This window comes from Apaloderma vittatum, unplaced genomic scaffold (assembly GCF_000703405.1).
Source record: "Apaloderma vittatum isolate BGI_N311 unplaced genomic scaffold, ASM70340v1 scaffold4734, whole genome shotgun sequence".
NCBI lineage: Eukaryota > Metazoa > Chordata > Aves > Trogoniformes > Trogonidae > Apaloderma > Apaloderma vittatum.
The window spans coordinates 7,711-29,673 of NW_009713094.1; the positions used below are offsets into that span (position 1 = coordinate 7,711).

At 42.9% G+C, this 21,963-nt stretch overlaps 1 protein-coding gene across 1 annotated transcript in view; it reads right to left on the bottom strand.

Moving 5' to 3' along the window:
• The window catches only part of LOC104273041 (calpain-5-like), a 42,214-nt gene that overhangs the window by 4,279 nt on the left and 15,972 nt on the right, over window positions 1-21,963 (bottom strand). The window contains exons 2-10 of the mRNA XM_009868230.1: window positions 13,867-13,998; window positions 13,197-13,405; window positions 12,620-12,812; window positions 9,447-9,640; window positions 8,618-8,695; window positions 7,673-7,868; window positions 4,516-4,638; window positions 2,995-3,197; window positions 2,383-2,504 (exon numbers count right to left, since the gene is read on the bottom strand). Coding sequence (XP_009866532.1) covers window positions 2,383-2,504; window positions 2,995-3,197; window positions 4,516-4,638; window positions 7,673-7,868; window positions 8,618-8,695; window positions 9,447-9,640; window positions 12,620-12,812; window positions 13,197-13,405; window positions 13,867-13,998 — 1,450 coding nt within the window. The remainder of the gene's footprint in view (window positions 1-2,382; window positions 2,505-2,994; window positions 3,198-4,515; window positions 4,639-7,672; window positions 7,869-8,617; window positions 8,696-9,446; window positions 9,641-12,619; window positions 12,813-13,196; window positions 13,406-13,866; window positions 13,999-21,963) is intronic.

Sequence of the window (21,963 nt, forward strand, 5' to 3'; positions counted from 1 at the left end):
CGAGAGAAACACTTAAAACAGACTTGGGAGCGAGAGACAGAAAATCTTCTTGCAAACCTGCCACTGCACTTGGCTCAAAGGCAGTTGGATCAACTTCAGGATAAGCTAACTCAGAGAGAGGTGCTTCCCAGAGAAGCAGCGTACATGCAGTCGGAACTGAGTCTGGGCAGCAAGGTTCATGCAATCCTCTTGACAACAGCAAACCGTCCATTATTTTTTCCAGACAGGATAACGGATCAAAGACAGCAGCAAGGAGGAGCTTTCCAATAAACATTTAGAATAGGGATTAAACAACCTTGCTCTGGCAGCGAGCAGGGTGCTGATGACAACAAGCTCATGAATCAGGCCGAGTGCGCACTTGCTGCGCAACCTTCATTCTTCCTGAGTTTTGTTTAAGTAGTTGCTCAGAAATTTGTGCAAAGCACAACTCTTAGGTGACAGTGGTGGGCTTATCTGAAGAACAGTGCCTTCAAAACTAGAATACTTCTCTCCTAGTTATAGCGAAAGAAAAAAGGTATATATCTCTGTTCAGGCTGCATATCCCAGTGTTAGACTACAGAGACATCCTGATATTTTCAGGACAGTTTGTCACAGAGATGTAACGCCGTGTCTCAGTTCTCAGAAGCTTCAGAATGAATCACAACCTCCTCCTTTATCATCAAGCTTTGTCTTCTCTCTATGCTAAGGCATGATAGCGACTAACCAGGCAGGACAGGTGGAATACCGATGACGAATGACAGAAACTGAGCATGAGAAAAGCAGCAGCTTGAGAGCTGACATATGCTGCAGGTGAGAAGGTGAAGGAGAAATCAGGGAACCCCTGTGAAATGCAGTGGGGCTAATCAGGCTAATCCACTGTAGTTAGAATATTTATTATACTTTGGCTGCAAGTCCTGTTTGTATATTCCTGAGAGTCTGTGTCACAATGCACCAAATCCCACAGCGCTCGAGTCTGGTCTTTGGCAGCTGCAGGCAACTGTTTTTAATGAATTTGTCAAGACCATAATTGTGCAATGCTAAGGGTGGAGAATTGGCTTTTATTTCTTTATGGCAGGGGAAAAAAAGCTCAAGGAATTTTAAAAGCAAAAAACCAACCACCCTTAAAAATGAAAATGTCCTTCCCAGGGCAAGAACGAGAACATACTGCCTCTTTTTAATGCCCTGCTCGGCTATTGTCACGGACAGCCCCTTCGGTCTCACCCATCCATCCTGCCTTGCTGAGAACGTGCAGGCACACCCTTGTTTGACTGAGGTGTTTGTGGCTCCCGTTTTTCAAGAAAAGTACCCAGAAAAATGAATTGAATCCATTTTCTGCATCTCTTCCCTTCAACATTCATGTTCCCCGGAGAGACAACCAGACTTAATGGAAAGTGGCTTTTACAGTGAAAAGTACATTCAGTCACCACTCAGTGGATGCCAGGAATAACTATGAAAAGGGGACTGGAATAAAATTGGAGCCAGCTGCTGGGAGAGTGTTTACAGCTGCTTTGTGAGACTGAAGATGAACCCTCCTACAGGTCTGAGTCTAATGCCTTCTCTACCACAAGAAGTTAATGCAACTGAGCTCCACATCCTAAACCTAAGAGAGCTGAAGAGCTCTCTGGAGCAAACACAAGCAGATGTGTGAGGGACCTCTTTAGCCTCCTGCTCTAATTTCAGCGCGGTATCATTACTCCTTCGCTCTCTCCCTACCGACCACTCAGTGCTGGATGTGTCTGCCTTCTTCTGTTGTGCTGGTCATGGAAAATGAAAGCCGAGACAGAGTAAGAGGAAATAAATGACAACTGGACAAGTCTCCTAATTAACTGTCAACATCTGGTGCCAGAATGGCATTTCAGTGTCCTTCAGAACACTCCCTCTGACATGCAGATACACAGGCCTGTGCAAGTCATTTAACTTCTCCCTGTCCTAGTTTATCCAGCTGAAAATGGTTCGGAAACCGTAATTTCCTCCCTGAAGTGCTATTAAGCTTGTGGTCATGCATACCAAAGTGCTCTGAAGGCTGTGAATGACATTGCTGAGGTGAGTGTAATACACTACATGAATCTCTGCCATTCAGCTGTCTCCCTGGATAGTTTTCATTTAGAAAACACAAAACCGTGAAAGGTGAATTTCCTACTAATCTCCACAAAAAGCTTCTCAGGAAGGTCTAGCTACTATCACCCATCTGGACAAGCCCAGATGGCACGTAACTCTTGCTGGTTTGCATCGCCTTATTCATCTGATCTCTCCTTTTGGGCAGATTTTACAACACGCTAAAAAAATAATCCCATAAATCTTCAGTTTGTTTGGATAATTTCTGACTGCCTACGTATCAACTCAGATCATCTTTAAAGGACTGAAGAAGCCCATTCCATTCTTCCAGGGCCGCTTTACACTTACCGCCTGATCTGTCTTGTTTTTGTAGACCCTCTGCAGAGTGAACCTTGATTTGGGTGACTCTGCGTGGATAGCCGCAAAGAAGATTCCAACATGTCATTTTAGGCTTATCTGCCTTCAGCTCCCTGAAAAATCACGGGAAAAGCAACTGAAGCAACGAATGCCAAGCAAACAATCAACAGTTGTGGAAAAATGACATCTTCAGAACATGAGATTTATACTTTTTCCTCATCTACTATTTTGGAAGTTTGTGGTAAAGACAAGACAGACTTAAGAAATAAAAACAGAGCAAAGCAAAGCGAACCAAATTTGTGTCATCTTTTTGCACAGCAGCAAAAGTGGTGGGAAAACCTTCGCATTTAAATCACGGAAAATAGTATCAAAGCAAGAAAAAAAATCCAGCAGGCCTAATTTCAGCGAACCACATTTGTGTCATCTTTTTGCATGGCAGCAAAAGTGGTGGAGAAAACCTTCGCATTTAAATCACGGAAAATAGTATCAAAGCAAGAAAAAAAATCCAGCAGGCCTAATTTCACAAAACACTAGTTTTGCCCTTGCAGACAATCACCGGTTTCAAGAAAGAAAGGATCTCATGCAGCTGTGAGTGCAACCTACCTGAGTTTTGATGGCACATCTGTGAAGAGCCTCAGGATAAACTTTGCGCTGATGCCAGGATGATAGGTAGTTGGGATAAGGATGTAGCGGCCTTGCTTAAGGATCCTCTTCAAGAACACAGCGCGTGTGTGGATGTACGGAGACGTGGCCACTCTCTCCTGCACAGTCAGCTTGTGTAGTCGATAGCTTCTGTTGTCCTCCACCTACAGCCCCAGAGCAGAACAGGGATTAATGCAACAGAGCTAACAGGTGGGATTTTTCCCTGCACATCACACAACTTTCCTTGGGCAGAAAAGACAACGTGCAACAAAGGCAGATGGTTTGGCAGTCTTGCATAGCAGGCTCTCAATCCAGATGCACAGAGCTGTATTTTTGTTGCCCTTTCCTGGATGCAAAAGCCACAGAATAACCATTTATGTTTTGTTCTAAGTCTTGAAGATGTGCACAACTGTTAACAACCTCTGATATTTGCCACGACACAATAAAAAACTATTTCTTAAGCAGGTCCTGGAGGCAAAGACAGCGCTACATTCTTTTCTCTTTTGTCTTCAGATAATTTAGGCCATGGTCTTCCAAAGGCCTTTAGTCATGATAATGACCCCGGGTGGGTTAGAACATTTCTGAAATAGAAAAACTATTGAACAGAAATAAAGGCTGTGATGCTTTTCTGAAGGTGTGATCTTCTTTTCCAGGCCTTTCCACATTAGAAATGCAGGCATGAAGAAGACAAGGTAAGTTATGCTACTTTCCGTAAGGATGCTTTTCAATATATGTGACTGTCGAACGAATAGGTGCGATGCAGATAACAGCAGCTCTGACCGTTAAAAAATTACTAGTTTTTAGGGCAGGGCCACAGGGTCAGTGTAGTCCCACTGGCTACAGCAACAGAAGATAAGATAGTCCTGATCCTCAGTGAAAAAGCAGATGCATAGCTGTTTCTCGTGCTTTACTCCTTCTTTCAGTTTTTATGTTTTCATTTTAGTCAACTTGCCCTGGGAATGCAATTAAAGTACTGTCTGGTAACCCACTGGTTCGTTTTCACATATGCTCATTTCCTACTCACTACTCCAGCTTTAGATAATACCCTTGACTCTTTCTTCTTAGTGGTAAAAGAAAAACAGCACTTTCCAAATTCATTCACTTGGCTATATTTGCTGATGAAATGGAGGCAGGAGCCTTCGGTGAGGAGAAAAAAAACCCTCCGTGTTTTGAGCATTAATATTTCTTTTTAAAGCTTAGGGTAGAAAAATCTCATAAAATTCTTTTGCAATAGGAAAAAATTACTTGTATTCCTTTAGTCCAAATAGAGTCTGAATTGAACTAAATTCAGTTTAGTTCAAATAGTCTGTCTAATGTCAGCTCTGGTGACTAAGTGCAGTACAGATGCGAAACTCATGTGGAGGAGAGAGCCAGACCTACGATTCTATAATAATCACGCCTCTGTCTGCCAAAGATCTCACTGCGGGGATGAAGCAGGACTTCTGAACAAACTCTCAACCAGGAGTGCAGATGGCTGCCCACCTTGAGTATTTCAAAGCCAATTGGGATGCTGTCTCCTTTCCCTTCTTTCTTGTATTTGCGGCGATCCTCCTGTTGTAATGAGACCAGCACTTTGTCCTCAGTCTTCTTGACATCGAAGATGTACTAGGAGAGGAGGGAAGAAGGTAAGCTGTTAGAAATGTCTTAGGAAACTGAGGATAAAGCCACCACCAAGGAAATACATGCATACAGAGACAAATGAAAATACTTATGGGGGTGGAAGGAGAGTTCTCCATACGACAGACATTCCCAACAATATATAGCTGAAAATTAATTCTAATAATAAGGATTTTTAAACCAAAAGTATCAGAGACACTGAAATGGTAATTCACATAAAGGACAGCGTGAGACTGTATTGCAAAATAGTTGTTGAGGCAGCAGAAGACAACATCCCCTCTGAAAGCAAAAGACAAAAGGTTACTTTTTATTTAGATATATATAAATTGGGAATGAGATAAAAAAATTAAACAACAGATTCCAGATGGGGTTCTTGATAATTTCTGATTCTTCTTTTAACTTTAATACCTAAACAGGGCCTGTACATTTCAAACATCTTTCTATAGGACCTGCAAACGAAGGAATCTTTCAAATTTTCATTAAAAAAAACAACCCAAACCCACACCTACCATTTCTATTTAACATTAGAATGGCAGTAATGCTAATTTTGGACTTTCCCATTTTTCTCGAAAGTCTTGGGAATACCCAGTAAGAAAGGCTAAGAAGGACTCTTGCATCTTTAACATCCAAACTGTTTAGAGTGAACTTGAACCAACTTGGGTTTAAGATCAGCCAAAGGAAATTATTTCAACTTCAGGCAGGAGTTCCCATCTCAATCAAATCAGACTTGAATTTCTTAACATATTAAGCATCGCTACCAGACAAGTATGCACCCTTTTAGTAGACAAAAAACAGTAAGGTAGATGTTTCTTTATATGACAAAGAATTAAACACTCAAATTCATTCGCTTCTAGAGACTCCCTTAAATTTTGTTTCTTTCTTCCATACAGAGGGCAAATCGGAATTGTCAGAACCAGTGGAAGAGGACACTGAATCAGTTTTAGACAGATGCTGTATTCTTCCATCCTCAGAGACCTTTAAATGTGAAGCAAACTAATAAAAGCATGAAACTGCAGCTGTGCACAGCTGGGTTCCATGTGCACCACAGGTTCTGATTTAAGCTGACATTCTCTGACAGGATGGAGAGGAATATCATCAGTTGTTCAGTATCCCTCTCCCTGCTCCTCCCAAGAGCTGCTAAGAAAAGCAAATCCTCACTGAGCTTTGCTCGGAGGTAGATGTTGAGATTGCCTTGGTTACTGTTGTGGAAAGATCCCCTGGAATGACTTCACACCCCTCTGTGGTTAGAGCTCTGCCGAGTAAGGCTCCAGCCCATTTCTCATCCCTGACCTGTCTCAGGCTGTGTCACACCCGCACGGAGGAAACACCAACCTCCAGCCGAGTTGGCTGAAGCGCAGCAGTATTGGAAAGAAAATCAATACCCTCCCAAGCCTCTGGGCTTCATTAGTTGTTCACGGTATTTACAGTCCAGATTGGCCTCCTACAGATCTACTGCTTCCTACTCTGGGATGGCCAGGATTTGGTATAAGTTTAATGTTTCTTTGTGCTCTTATTTACGTGCTATATCAACACTGTAGCAGAGGAAGCACAGGACCCTGAAGAGAGCCTTAAGGGTTGTAAAAAAGCCTCTGCAGAGGGAATCTAAAAAGCCAGAAATAACTATGCAGCAACAACTAGTAAGGCACATTTTAATTCTTGTCCCTGTTGAGCTGTACGCACTGTTACCTTGTCACACAGCCTAGAGTGTTCCAGGGCAATGGACATGTGGAAGGGGAACTGTGACAGTGCAAGAGAGCTCATCTTTGATCTGATGTGATGACATTTCAGCTGTCCTAACGGGTAACAATCTGGAAATCAGCAGGTGGCTGTATGAATACATTTATACTTGGTTTAATTCCCTTATTCTAAACGGACTGGAAGTGTTACAGGGAAACTTCACAGGAGGTCTCAGTGTCAGACATTTCACTCAGGGAGAACAGAAAAAGGCTCTCTCTAGGCTATGGTAGTATGTGCCACAGTAATTTATAACAGCCCTAAGCTAACATAAATGTGTTCCAGCACTGCTATTAAGAGCCTTTTAATCAACAAGTCCTGAGATAACAGTGGAATAAAAAGAACTTTCATTGCATCAGGCATCACACTCAACCATAACATGTATATTTTGTTCTCTGTGGCAGCCAAACACTTACAAATGAGACCCAGACAAACACTTGGAATATGTCCAGAACCATACAGGAGAATATCTGAATAAAATCACCCTCTGGAAATAAGGCCCTGACAGAAGACAGAGCAGTGAAGAATCTTCTCCATCTACACCTGAGCTGGGAGTTTGAGATTCACTCCCAGTCTGAACAGCGAAGGCTGCACTCCTCCAATATCCTGCTATGAAAACTGAGGGGTGCAGCCAGAAATATCACCTGCAAGTGCAGAGAAGCAGGCACAAGAACATCTTTAATTAATCTAAAGGTGTAGAAAGGTCAATTTTCAAAGCAATTACTAAAGCAGTTAAGTGCCCAGATCTCATTGACAGCAATGGAAGTTTTATGCCTGAATTTGTGTGCACACCGAGAAGGGCAAGAAGAGAGATGGAATAAGCACTAATAGATAAACTGAATAGCCTGGAAATTACCAGGTAGGATGAAACAAGGAAAGTTCTGTAATGCTGACTAGATACTTTCAGAACCTTAGATTAATGCAAAGGAATACTAACTACATACGGTGGACTAGATCCTCAGGCTGTTTAATTACGTTAAGTGAATGGAGTTCTGTCCTAAAATGGGACTTGCTGCCTTTCTACAACTGGGAAAGTGAAAGAAGCGCAGGCTGGATTTCACTAGTCCCAGCGTGTCTTACTCATCAGTCCCATATATGATCAGTCCTAAACAAACATCTAAACTCTTCTGAGAGATTTCACAGAAATCACTGAAGCATGCAGTGAACCAGCACACTGGCAATAAGATTTCTGTTGGGTGGTCACCGCCAGCTCCTAAACGGTGAATACTTTGGAGGCCCTGACTGAAGTGGATACACTTCCATACCTCACAAACACAGGGATTCCCACCTGGGGATTCTGAAGGAAGGTCTCTTTGTTATCGAAGCATCCACCACAGCGATTGAGCAGGGGTTCCGAGTTCTTTGTCCAAGCCCCCTGCATCATTTTCTTCTCCCAGGTCTTGTGGATACTGAAGTAGGAGGTATTCACAATCCGGCAGATGTCCACATCCGTGAAATTCTTACACCAGTCCTCGAACGTCATCCTGTTGCATGGGACACCAGGAAAGTCATGGTTTATTTAAAAATAAACAGTGATACTTGCGCAAAGAGCCAAAATAACACACAAAATCTTCCAGTAATTTAAGAGGAGGCATTGCTCAGCTGTCCAGCGGACAAACTGATTCACTGGAAAGCTCTCCATGTGGAAATACTCATGAAGCCACAATCTCAGAAATTAATTTAGAGAAATATCACTTCAACATGTTCGGTCAGCTCTGGAATTGTTCTGTTGCAGCACCTGAGTCTAAAGGACAGGTTGTATGTTCTAGAGATTCTGTAGAAAATGAAAACTTCTTGTGCTCATGCTGGAAAACACCCACAAATATCCAAATTCACTGGCTGCAATTGTATTTACAGATACCTCAGCCATGGCTGACCTAGAAATCCTACAGATAGGCACAGTAATCAATAAACAGGATCGATAGTGTGTTCAGTGTTTGGCATTCTGTCATGTAAACCATGTCTTGGTTCTCAGTGAATGTCCTAAATATAGATACTAGATCTTGAGGGTGTTTGAATTTTACATTTATTAAAAGCTTCTAATTTTGTTCACTAGTTTTTAATCCATTTTTTCTGTTCTTTTCTGTCTTTCCTTGAGATTTTAAAATAAACCTTGTGCCAAGACTGGATATTTTTATCCATTTGGGGAAGCTGTTTTTGAAGCTGATAAATGGCAAAATCAATTACTCAGTGTAGCCAATATCTCCAAACCCTTCATATAACTCCCTCTCACCAGAACTCGCCATCGTTCTCAAGAGTGAGTCCCAAGCTCTTACGTTCTGAACTGCTGACTTTCTTCCACTCCTCAGAACTAAAAGGGGGGAAAAAAGTAAACAAAGAACAACAAAGATGATTAATAAATTAAATACTCTCACCCTAAGAATCCTCTTTGAAAGCAACGTATTTTTCCTAGCTAAAGTATGGAAGATAAGAACTTAATATGCTGTTGTTAAGAACATTGCCTTATTAAATGGTAGCGGTGGCTGGTAAGAACAGTGTTGAACTGTAACATCCTGGTTAAATGTTTTTCACGTGTAAATTCCTGATGATGGAATATATCCCCTCCAGCAATCATTTCTGTCTCTGTAAGGGTGCCTGCTAAGCTCATGGACCTCATTAAAATTCTTTAGGAAATAAGTCACGAAATCACAAATGTGGCAGTGCTACAGCATTTTTCACCAGTCTCTTAAATTATCTAAGAATAAAAGATTTACACCATCTCCAGCAGCCAGCAATTACAGAGGAGAAACTGAGTCACAAACTCAGTGGTTAAACTGGGAACAAACCTCATGTCCTTGACTTATCACCTTAACGGTAGGCTGTTTTTCTGCCCATGCTCCAGTGTTTCAGAACAATGATGCACACAGCAAACTAAGGTCCAGGAAGCCATAACCTCCTGGCTCCTCCAGGACGTGCTCCTTTGCTCACAGAACGCTGTTCTCAGGCAGAGATGGCACAATAGTCCGGCCAACACTGAGTATTGCAGGATGATGTTGTGTCTCAACGTCCACTGTCCCTAATCACAGTTTCACTCCTTTTGACTTTGGCTTTGTAGCACTTACTTGTCACTCCACGCGCCGTTCCACTCTCTTTTTCCCCAGGGATTCCTCAGCCTGATCATAAACAGCTTTTCTGCCTGAAAAGAGAATACGAGCCTTTCTCCAAGGCGCAGCTTCCGAACCGCGGTCACTGAGTAGGCATGGCCAATGATGAGACCCATCCGCGTTTCCCCTTCACTGGTACTGCCACTGGAAGCCTGTAGCACCAAGAACGACAATTAAAAAAAACCCAGAACAACCAACTCACATCGCTGAAGGATCTGACTGTGCTCAGAGGTAGCACTCTCTGGTGGTGTCCTCAGCATCAGGACCTAAGCATGTAGCTGGTGAGTCCAACGTCTGCATCTCTGCTGGAGTAAATTTGATATTCAGGAAAAACTGCTGGCACATGGTAAAAATAGAGAGCACAGGCAAGAGAGCTTTCTGGCCATTTGTCTATTCTGTCCTGTACCTCCCTTATGACGTGGCAGATGTGCAGGCTTTCTTAGGAACTGGGTTTGCCCCTCACAGACTTCACCTCAGAAGCCGGGCTTCCAGCAGCGCTCAGGCAGTAAACTGTCCTGCTGGCTGACCTGTGCCTGATCGGATGCTGATCTAAATATACATAAAAATCGTCAAGCTCTGAGAAAGACCACAACTTCACTGAATGCATCCAGAGGAAAATCTCCTAAGCACATCTCAAACAAGAAAAGCAGTATCATATAAAGGTGCTGGAGTTGCTTTGAATGACCGCTCCATTAAAAAGCCAGTAAAATGCTTCTTCTGAGCAACATATACCAGGCAGGACAGTGGAAAAAGTAAAGTTATGCCCATGCTATAACCCTTCTTCTGAGCCAGAAGTCGTGCTTTGGATTCATCCATGCACTGAGCCACATCCAGATTCTCTCTCACCTATTTTGGGTTACAACCCACTGGGTCTTAAATCACTCTCTCCCTTGGACAGCAAGGAAGGAAGATTTGACTCAGTGCAGATCCTTGTGTGTAAACTTGTAATAAACTAATCTGGTGGAGAGAGATGGACTTCCTAAAGTTATGAAATGGACATGGTACTTTCTCAGATATTTTTACCCATTTCAGCATTTCACTGGTATAAAGCGACAGGGTCCTTCTCCTAAGGCAGGTGTTGCTCTGATACATCAGTGTTCAGCCCACCAAAAAAAAAAAAAGAGAAAACAACAAAAAAAGAGAAATTATACCAAATGGGAACTGACAGATGGTCTGGCAACTGCGAAATTCTCACCAGGACCTCTTTGCCTTTCATCAGTTCCTAAAGAATCAACTCATGTTACACCAAGACTGGTTGACGTTTCCCATGGGTTTGGGCTTTCTCTGGTGTAACATTTCCACTTGCATTTTTCACAACTAAAAGCAAACAAGAGTCCTTGACAACATGGAACTCTAATCTCTCCTGCTGCCTTTATTATCCCCCAGGCTTTTCTTACTGCTGGGCTGCCTTTCCCACCTCTTTCTGAAGGCATTTATTTATTTATTTGTTGGAGATATTTAAATGTCTACCGTCTGTTTAAATTTCTAAACGGTGAAGCTCAGTCCTGTTTTGTAATCCAAGGAAAATGATGACTTGGAAGTGATCAATGAAGCCACATGAGTATTAACTATTCTATACCAAGCACACCTTGTTGTGTGTATCATCTGTCTATAAAGAAGTGATAAATGCAGATGAGTCAAGCCAAACCAACAGAAACAGCCTCTGTGTAATCAATATTTAGAAGCATCTGCATTTAATTTGACAGGCAGAAATACAATGCCAGGAAGAAATGAAAGCATTACAACTGTCTAATTAATTGCTTTTAAAAATACAACTCTCTTTACTTAGCCTATCTCCTCACCAGATCCACGTTAAGACTCAGAACTGCCTTAGCATTTGGGAGCATGCCATCATCTCAGGAACAATGTTTACACCAACTCACATCAGGAAGTCTGGTCTGCCAGCCTGGTCCGAGCAAACCAGACCGAATTCTTTCTAAAAAAAAATTCAGACCTTGTGAGAAAGGTCACCTTTTTCACCAAAAGACTTAGAAGAATTTGTTTCTGAGCTGTAGCCTGATGTTGCTGGGAGGGGTAGTTCTGGACTCTCATTCTATCCCAGCTGAGTTCTCAGGTTCAAATTCATCTCCCAGAAGGTACCACGGGTTCCTCTTCAGTACCACAGCTCTAGTACGGGGCAGTGCATGGCCAGGGCCAGCTGAACTGGTAATGTTCTCAGGCATCATCAAACACTGCTGATTTGCTGTTGTTCTAGACAACTGCACAGCTACCATGATACTTGCAAGAATTTCTGGATGACCCAACACTGCGAGGTCCGCCAGTTTACACTACAGGTATGAAACAGTTAAGTGCTACAGTAACATGATCTTCGTTTCACAGATGGGGAAATTAAAGCATTGAAGTGATTTCACTAAGTCCACCTAAGATTAGCCTTTAAACGAAATCTTTTCAGAAATATTCAGGTGCTGTGGCAGTTTGTTAATCGCCCACGTGCAGCGGCAGCTTCAGACAAGGTGACAATTTCTGTGCCATGGCCTAACGCTGCAGACTTTGAGAGAAGGCGAGTTAAGCCTCGTTGTCACTGGTTTTCTTACAGCAAGGCCCTTGGGGTTCGTTAATCACAGAGCACCCTTTGGGAACTGCTTCTTATCTGCCTTCTAGCACCTCAAGCGCATGTTTTAACAAACAGGACTGCCTGAATAACCAAGTGAGTTCAGCCTTTCAGCTCAGCTCCAGCCTTACACTGACCAGACAACTGCATCATCACACCCAAAGTCAAGAAGTCTCAACAGCTCAGTGCCAGCAGAACTGTTTTCTGTAAACAGATTTCCCTAGGAAATAAAAGAAAATGAAGGCTGCCATCTGGCCTGTAAATTAGGGCTTTCTAGGTGGATTAACCTCGGGTCAATACGCGACTGGGACCATTCAGAAAGAATAGCATTTCAGATCCACAGCAAAGTGGCAGCACAAACGGCTTTGTGGTTTTGTGATTGCATTTAGTGGCTCGTGGAGTTGTGCTTGGCTGACAGCACTGCCAGCTTGCTAGCTCTTTCCATACAAAGCTTTTCCAAAGCATACAAATGAAGGACAAACTCAATATACTTATGCTAATAATGTGAGGGCTTTTTCTCATTGAAATTAACTCTTCAAATCCAGCTCTCTATACATACCGCAATGTAACAGCTGATCAGCCCGCCTCTTTTATGCACCTTCAGCAAGTCTTCAAACAGCTTCGTCTGCTCAGAAATAATCTCACCATATTTGCCCTGTACCAAATCAATAGATTCTGCCACTGCTCCGGTGAAATCCACAATTGCATCTGCAGCGCTGCCTCCATCTAGGGCTTCGTAAGATCCAGCCAGCCTGGAAGTAACACAGAAGGTTCTCAGTGGCTCTTAGAAGTGCTCTAATTTGCCTTGAGTGTAGGTAATACCTTTGTGTCTCACCAAGGAAAAGACAAAAGAGAACAAAGCAAAAAAGCAGTTTGCAAATAAACCTTTGGGGGGTTTCTAGGAAAGGAGTGGAATGATGCTTAAGGCTTTGGGCTGCTGAAGGAGAGTGCATTGCACTCTTTCATGATTCACCTCGTCCTTGCAGATAAAAGGAGAAGTTCTCAATCTTTTTTAGGTTCTCTGCTAGCAGGAAGCCTAAAACCTATGGGAAGTACGATAGAGCTGAAAGACAAAACAAACAGATCAACAGAAGGGGCAGCACTGAGGACTAAAAGGACAATGAACTAGCTCATACTTCGCATAAGCTTTCTCCAGCAATGCGCTCCAGAATTCATTTTTCACATTGGAATGGCAGTAGATCAATTCCCTGTTCACTGTTGGCAGCAGATCATCAACAACCACCTCTGTCCATTCTCCAAAGCACCAGAAACGGAAACGGAAAATCCCAGCATATTTCTCCGGGTTTTTAGGGTCCCATTCTTGTTCACTAAAGTCTGGAATCACCTAGGAAACCACGTAAGGGAAAGTTCACCAAATGCACTATGTTAAGATTTATTCAGAGGGCAGAGTGCCCTGGAGCATGCACCATGCTGGTATTCAGTTTCATGAACAGTTGACTTTAACCAGATGAAGCAGTGAAAAAAAGAGGGTGAATTTGGTTACAAAGTCAAGTAAAGTCCCACTTCAAATAGTCTTTTAGGCAAGTGAAATTCAAATTGATCTGCAGAGAAAGACAAACTGAACCTATTGCACTCTCTGGCTTCGCTATATCTCTTCTTTGGTGCTCAGTGGGACCTTGGAGGTCTCCTAACATGAAAAATGAACTTCTAAAGGAAGGGAAAATTTGAAGCCACCAAAATTCACCACTTGCCAGAAGCACATTATTCCTAGAGGCAAAAACACTTGCTCAAAGGCAGGGAAACAGAAAAAGTTTATTCGCTTTATTTCATGCGCCAAGCACGCACCTGCTGCCAGAGAGTCTTCCGCAGAGCCAAGCAGGAGCACGCAGCCACAAACCAGCAGTTGCCCACGGTGCCTTGGTGTAAGTCATGGGAGCTGATGCCATTCACAAACAGGTGGGGGTCTTCGCAGAGGTCCTAACAAAGCAAACCACAGACTACTGGAGACTCCTCTCCAGAAATGATCACAGCATCCTTCCAGCTATTTCTCTCCACACTTGTTCTGCATCACATTCCCATCGAAGCGTGGAGCTTCCATACCAGGAATTTCAAAAGCCCTCTTTCACCGAGTGTTATTTAAAAGCCAGGGTCTACCAGATTGTTTAAGTTCACATAGGTAGATTGTGTTGCCTTATCTGAACATCAGGGTTCGCCTTCCCTCACCCCAGAGTTCCTGGTTCTTTGAGGATTGGAATGGAATCATCATTTGGAAGACTTACTAGGCATTGGGGCAGCTAATGAACCAAAAGTAAGTTAAAGGAGAAAGGAACATTACAGGAGAAGGCCTTGACCAGAAAAAAAAAAAAAGAAAAAGCAGCAGGAAAAAATGCTGTTACCACCAGAGCTCTAAGCTCCTCGTCCTTCATTGCCACTCCCTTGGCTGACATGCTGGAAACCCTTTCCCACCAACAGCACAAGTTACTGCAGAGAGCCCTGCCAGGCAGCACCAAAGGAGGCAGAGAATACGCGCCTGTGAAACGCGTGCCTCAGCCTCTGGCTCCCCTTTCTTTCATTTATCGGGCTCTTACTAGCCCATTGCTTTCTTGCCTTCATCTCTACTTACATGCAAGGCCTCACCAAAGCAGAGCTGGCTCTTCCTGTGATGTCTCCTCACTAGCTTGCCTCTTGCCGTGTCCTTAGAGCCTGTGGGTCAGGGCACGAAAAGAGGCACCTCCACGTGTTTTGCAGCAGTATTGTGTTTGTTACCAAGAAATCCTTGGTAGATGGTGTTGTGCTGAACAGGTATGTACGTGGGCTCACAGTCCCAGAGAGAACCTTCCAAGCAACACTTCTGAAAGCAGGTAACCTGACTGTCCCGTAACTGATATGGAGCCTACTGGTTTCAACCCAGTACCTGCTCATGACACTCTCATGTGAATCGTCGCTTCTCCTGACTGGCTGAGAGGATGGAAGAGCAGACAGTAGTGAGAAATGCTGCTCTTTCACAGTGTAAGAACAACCCTGAATTTCAACACTGAGAAGGAAATATTCTTATATTGAGGCACTAGAAATGCAGAATAAGTAACTCCTCATCTCAAAATGGCAGGAGACTCCAAATTTACTACAGTCTTTCCAGTTTGTTAGCAGCAGCAGAATAAGGAGCTGTGCTCCTTACCTCCTGGATTCTCACTGCTCTTTGATAATTACAGATGACGATCACCAAATACCAAGACTGCAATCCAAGCCTGGCGACACACCACAGGCATGTCAAAACCTCTCAGGCTTCCCTTTGAAGGGACTACAACAAATCAGTGCCAGCTGAACTTATTTTCAGAGAAAAGAACCACCTCAGTGTTGAACTGAAAGCCTATTTTCCTGTGCTGGTTTAGCAGATGGCAGCCTGAAGTGAGCTCATGGTACATAACGCATGGAGCTGCCACTATTTTCTTTACGAAAATGATATTTTTGGCATCGGGCTTTTCTCACTAAATCACAATTGGTAAAAATTTTAAATGCCTCTTGGGAAACAAGCAACTGATCATTTTATGTCACTGTTCTTCTGACAGTATTTCTTACACGTGTCTTCACTCAGAGGATTTTCAAAGCTTATTAACACACCTTAATAAAACTTGGAATAACAAAATAGTGCCTACGAGGAAAACTGACCATGTACAGGACTCTTGTCTGCATCACGGACAGATTCATTTAATCTGCCTGTATGGAATGACAACAGGAACTTGAGGCTGGCACTTCAGCTGCAGCACATCAATCCTGCTGCCTGTTCCAAGGGTTGACAGTGGTCGATTACTCGGCCTTCCCCGTGGTAGCACATGTTCCAAACCCAGCTTGGGTAGACTCAAGTGCCATATCCCATTTCCATGCATCTCTGGCAGTAATAATTTCTAGTTTGTTTTCCCTTTCAAAGTTCTATTTTCTTAGCATAATAAACAAGGGGTAAATGGAGCCTTCGGGGTTAAAATTGTCCAAACGTTTCCATCGCCAAAACATTCATTGGTTTTGAAAGAAGCTAAGCACTACTGTGTATTACAAACATCTCTTATTTGGTTTGCTTTGCTAGAAATAATCACATTAAACTGTCATTTTTTAATTGAAGCGCGTCTCGCATCTCACGCAGTCCTCGGATAAAAACCAGAGCGCGGCGTGTGTCAGCTGCCAAACATATGGACAAGATTAGCATTTGCTGACCACTGGGGTCCAAAGCAAACATGGAACAGCAGAGCTTAGGAACGGCACCTCCCTGTTTCCACCGCAGTCGCTAAATTCTTCAGGATGTTGCTTGATAAACCCTTTATATTAAACTGCTGAGGAGCCCAGGATGTCTGAGCCTAAGGAGCAGTGCAAGAAAATGACATTAGCTCTGTTTCTTTTGTCATTAATTACAGCCTTTGCAACAGCTTGTAGATGACTCTCACTGTGTGGCTCAGATACAATAACACTCAGGTGCAGGCTGTAGCTAATCTCAGCTGTTTGCTCTCTTCTGGGCTTTTTGTTTTTCACCACATGGGCAGCGTAGCAAATTCTAAAGAATACTTGAGATGGAATTTGCTATATAAGCCATAATTTCTTCAAGAGAGTTAGAAATGTGCCATTTAAATGTTCCACAGTCTTTGTGAGGTTCTTTAAGACTTTTTCATCGCCCTAAGCATGTAAAAAAAAAAAAAAGAAATTTTAAAACATCACTTTTTCAATAACGCAGTGATAATTTAGGATAGTTGAGGACCAAGCCAGCTGCCATTATAGGAATTACAAGAGAGACCGACACGAAGATATGGCCCAGGCATTTCAGGAGACCTGACGCCTTCTCTCCCTCGCAACCGTGTCTGAGCACTTAGGTTCTGAGTTCCACAAACATTGTGGTTTAACCCTAATCGCATTTCTCAGACTCAGCCTCCATCATCTGTGTTGTGAAAAAAGAGAAAAAGATTAAAGAAAGTTACCAGGCCTTATTATACATCATCGACATATAGCGGCTACACTATTTCTGATATAACCTCCCTAATAAAAGCAGTTGTTGTATTATTTATGCCCACAGGGAGCGTTCCACCATCCAAGACACAGACCTCTCCCCGGTTCTCCTCTTACGCATGTGCATAATGAAATAAACACCATCTGCAGCACTATAATTAGGCTGTACAGAGTTTGAGAGTGAGGTAAGAGGTTACAAGCGTTCATGGTTCTGCTGAAAACCCTGATGCTCTTATTTTTCACGCCAGACTTTCATTTGCAGGACAGAAGTCCACTTCTGTGCCTTGCTGCACTGCAAAAGCTCGAAATACCTGACATTTAGTGTTATTCAGCCACTCACGTCATGAGAAATAAAACTGTTCGCAAACCCCTTTTCCTGATTTTAGTTGGTTCATCTCTTTGTAACAGAGCAAGTAAATGAACTGGTGAACAAGCAGACTGAGAGAACACCGAGCGGTCTGGAGATGAGAAACTCAGTGTGGGATCACAGGAAATAACAGCAGGAGAGACCCTGACAGGTTAGTCAGTCCCAACACCCGCCCAGTGCCCAGACTGGCTATCCTTAACCTACCTGTGACTGACGCTTCTCTACCCTGCATTTAACACAGCCCATGAGGGAAAGTCACACGCTTCCTCCACTGTTTTGTATCGCTGGTGAAGTGTGGTGCCCAAACCCAGACACTCCAAACGAGGCAGCAGCGGTGCTGTGCACAGGTCGATGTTCTTGCTAACTGAAGCTGGGGTCCCTTTTTGCTGTCTTTTTCACGTGAACTTCACATATTTAACTTGTGTTCAGCCTGTGATCCACCCTCTGATGCTGTTCTATGGACCTGCTGCTTTGTCACTCCTTCTCCCCAGCTGAGCCAGGAGGTCACTCAATACCAAGGCGCTGTACTTAGTTCCGTTGATGAAGCGATGCTGAATTCCATCCTATTTATTGCACGCTATTTTCCCAAGACATCAAGCTACGTTTGAATTCTCAACCCAATCCTATCGCAGTCTGTGTCATACAGCGTTCCCATACCTGTCCTTCTAGCCCTTCAACCAAGCAGTAATGAAAATACTGAAGAGTACCAGACTAAGGGAGATTTCTCTGGGACTCCACCGATATGCCACCGTGAGATACTCTGAGCCATTTATTTCATCAGCTGTACATTCCCATCACAGAAGTTCAAATTAATCCAAATTTTTATACTTTGGAGAAACATTCCAGATATTGCTAAAGTCTTACAAAAAACAAACTGTATCAGACCTACCCCTGCTCTTAGTCGCAAGATCGGTCCCATCATATGCTTGAAGGAAATGAAGCTGGTTCGTATTAGCGTACCTGACGCGATGCATTTTCATAATGCAATCTATACCATTAGACTAACAAACATCTGCTCAGATGGGATAAATTACAGTGAGGAATTTCACTGAGACACAAAAATGTCCGGGCTGTTGTACAAATATGAAAGACTGCAACTTTTCAAAACAACGTGAACCATGGGAGACAACAGACACCCATTTCACTGGAGCTAGGAAATAGTTTGTACATTGCTCTGTCATGACTCCAAAAAAAATAAAAAATAAAAAAAAATAAAAGAATGGATTTTGTTTGAGATCAAAAGGCTGGAGCTTCTAAATGGTTTGTACATTGTTTTGTCATGATTTAAAAAAAAAAAAGATAAAAGAATGGATTTTGTTTGAGATCAAAAGCACCACAGAAAAGTACAGGAAATAAATTATTAGCTATAAAGATTAACTTCAACTTGCTGTAGCTACTCTGAGTCTTGGAAAATGTTCCCCTTAGCTCTTAAGATGCACTTCTTGGCATAAGTATTACCAATGCCCATGAACTAAAACATACGCGGTATTGGTTATACATAAGGAGAAAGACATTCAAACAGCTAATTAATTAGCTATGTGTCTTCACAGACATTAACCTAAAATGCACTGTAGAACATCACGAGAGATCTGTGATGCATGAGAAAAGGTAAAGATTATTCTTTAATGGATTAGAGTCTGTCAGATGGATCTGATAGAAAAACAGAGTTTGAGGGAGAGGGAAGAAGAAAAAAAGCAATAACAATACTTGCAACTAAGATTTTCAAAGGATTCAATAGCTTTTAGAGCTTACTTTATCTGGCATCCTTTGAAGAATTCAGCCCTAACATAAAAAACAATTTACCTTTGATTGCACACAACACCTACAGAGACAGGCACTTTCCTGGATTCTGTCAGGCTGATCTACTTAAGACCAGTACACAATTCCCTTAATTTTTTTTAAGCCATTTGAATTTATGTCAGAGATGAGAATTCTTCCCGTTTTACCATCCTCATATCACACCAAACCAACTCCTGTAGAGAGCACGGTCAGTGTAGGGAAAGCAAGGGGAGAGGAAATTCTTTCTGAATCTGGTTGCAAAACTTCAGGTTTGGCTCCAGCTAACGATGAATCAACCTTGTCTAAAGGAAGGTAGCAAAGACCAGGTAGAAGAGACTGTCTGTATTGTAATAAATCCCAGCTGTGCTGGCACGTTTAGAGAAGCCCTCTCCAGACCAGGCTGTCGGCCAAGGCAATTGCAGTTAGCCCTAGAAAGAAAAATAATTGAATCCAACTGGTCTTGATACTTCAACGCATGCAAAAAGCCTTTCGCAACCTTATCATGCCTGAAAAAAATACCTACAGAGAGAAAAAAGAGAAGTCTTAAGCTAGGAACACGCCCTGTGGCACAACTCTAGCTCCTCAGAGGACAGTTCTTGGAGAAACCTCCATCAAAAGAAAACAGGGGTCGGGTATGACCCGACTGAACAGCCCTTGCTGAGATCAGGAAGCGACTTTATCATTTGTGCTGTTACGCCACGTAAATCTGCAAAAGGAGAATGCAGCCCTCAGGTCACTGTCTGTACACCCTGAGCTCAGGGTGTGTGGTAATTCCTCTGTAAACTTCACACCCATCATCCAGCAACATCAGCTCCTGAGAGCAAGATAACGCCCAATGCTGCCTGAACTAGACACCGACCTGTACATGCACAAGGGGGAGAGCATGCCAGCGTGCTCCAGCCTTGTGTAAGATGAAACTCGATTATTTGGGGACTGAGAAATGCTTCTTCCCCCTCCTCCCTCTCTAATAAATCCTGTTACAAAACCAAATGCATCACAGACATTTTTATACTGTTCTTTTTGTTTTCCATTTTCAGTTTGGGGCAAGTGGTGACTAATACTGAGTGAAGGCCGTGGGTTTCAGCCTTGCCCTGCCTACAGGACATGTGTATTTGGGGAGGATCTGAATTAATCTTTCAGAAGAGAAGAAACACAAACATTGGGCAACATAGCGTGTATCTTGGCTGCCTCTAGACTTCACCTGACCCTTGGAGCGCTAGAGCTGCTCTCATCCGGAATGCTGATAGTTGCTGGCAAGGGTACAAGTGATGTGCTGGAGGGCTGACCTTTTCCTGAACCTCAGTAACAACGTGTTTTACTGAAGCTCTTAGAATCCTCCGCCACTTCACCCCAGAAATCATTCAAGACCACAATGAAAAACTTTCTGTTCCCTCAGGTCTATCATGTCATACCATCTCTCGCAGCACTATCTTAGCCTGTGACGCTTTCGATCCGTGTTCCACAGCACATTCATTACACTTTGTTTTCAGAGAAAAGCTGCCTTGTTCGAGGATAACACTTTTTTCCCTCGCTGAACTTACCAGACTTTCTCCTTCCTTCTTCCCCTGGTGCCTATTTCCCTTCTCTAAATTCTGTACAGCAATGTGTGTTATTTTTCCTCATGAGTAGCAATCAGAGATGCCATTCTTAGGACTAGATTCACCTCAGGAAACTGTCATGTTCTCTCAACTACGTGTCTAAATTCTCCTGGAATCAAATCCAAGTTCTTTCAAAGGGCAATTTACAGTCATTACCTCTCTGTCTCTCTCAGTGTGACAACACTGGGGAGATGCCTGTCTCCACATTGATCATATAAATCAAGATAATAGTTAAGAATGGGCTCATACCTCTCCAAGAGCTGCTACACAAAGTGTTACCTTTTGTGCCTTTGATGGGGATCTCGTCATATAAACCCAGTACCACACATCACAAAAGCAGGCCCAGCTAGTTTATAGGAAGCACATCCAAAGTAGCACAGGTTAAAACCTAGAATCTAACTATTTTAGAGGTTATTTAATCTGAAACTTTTTTAAAAAATGTATTAACTGGTGATCTGAAGTTAGAAACTGCTGAAGATTACTGTTGGCTTAGTGAACACACACTGAGCAGCCCGAGACCGCTTTTGGTCAGTCAATGTTAGCACCTTCTCTGGGATATCTTGTTTCCTCCACAGCTCACTCATTAACGAGTCCAGCCTCTAGGGGACTTCATTCTCTACTATTCCACAGCTACTACAAGTTTGACGTAATTTGAGAAGAATAAATTAATTCAAGTATCATTTTAATTGGCTAAAAATTTACATATTTCAATTGTTTTCCATGGGAAAAGACACTGTTTTGGGGCCACTAATGCAAAGGTTTCTTGTAAAACGCTTTTACAAGATTTTACTGTGATTTTGAGCTGGTGATACTCCATGAGCAAAACAGGAATATATAGCAGATATAATTGCTTGAGGTTGGATGAAATCCATCACTGTGGGTGCAGAGGTCAAAAGAGTTGCCCGTCGGCAGGAGTAAGACTATTACAAATCTAATCCTTAGTATTCACTAAAGTCAATCACAAATGAGTTCAAAACCATTATTAGAGATGGGTGCGCGTATGACAGCAAGGAGATACACAGCACATGGGCAAGGGCCCCAGGCAAGTCGGACGCATCGCACGCGAGCTCTGCAGTCAGTCCACACGTGTGCTGGAACCCTTCAAGTTGGGTTGTAACCGCTCCAGACAGGCTGCCAGCGGTCCGGGGACCTCTGACCAATTGGCCTTCCTTCCCCAGCGGAAAGGAAACAAATTGAAGGCACTTGCAAGAA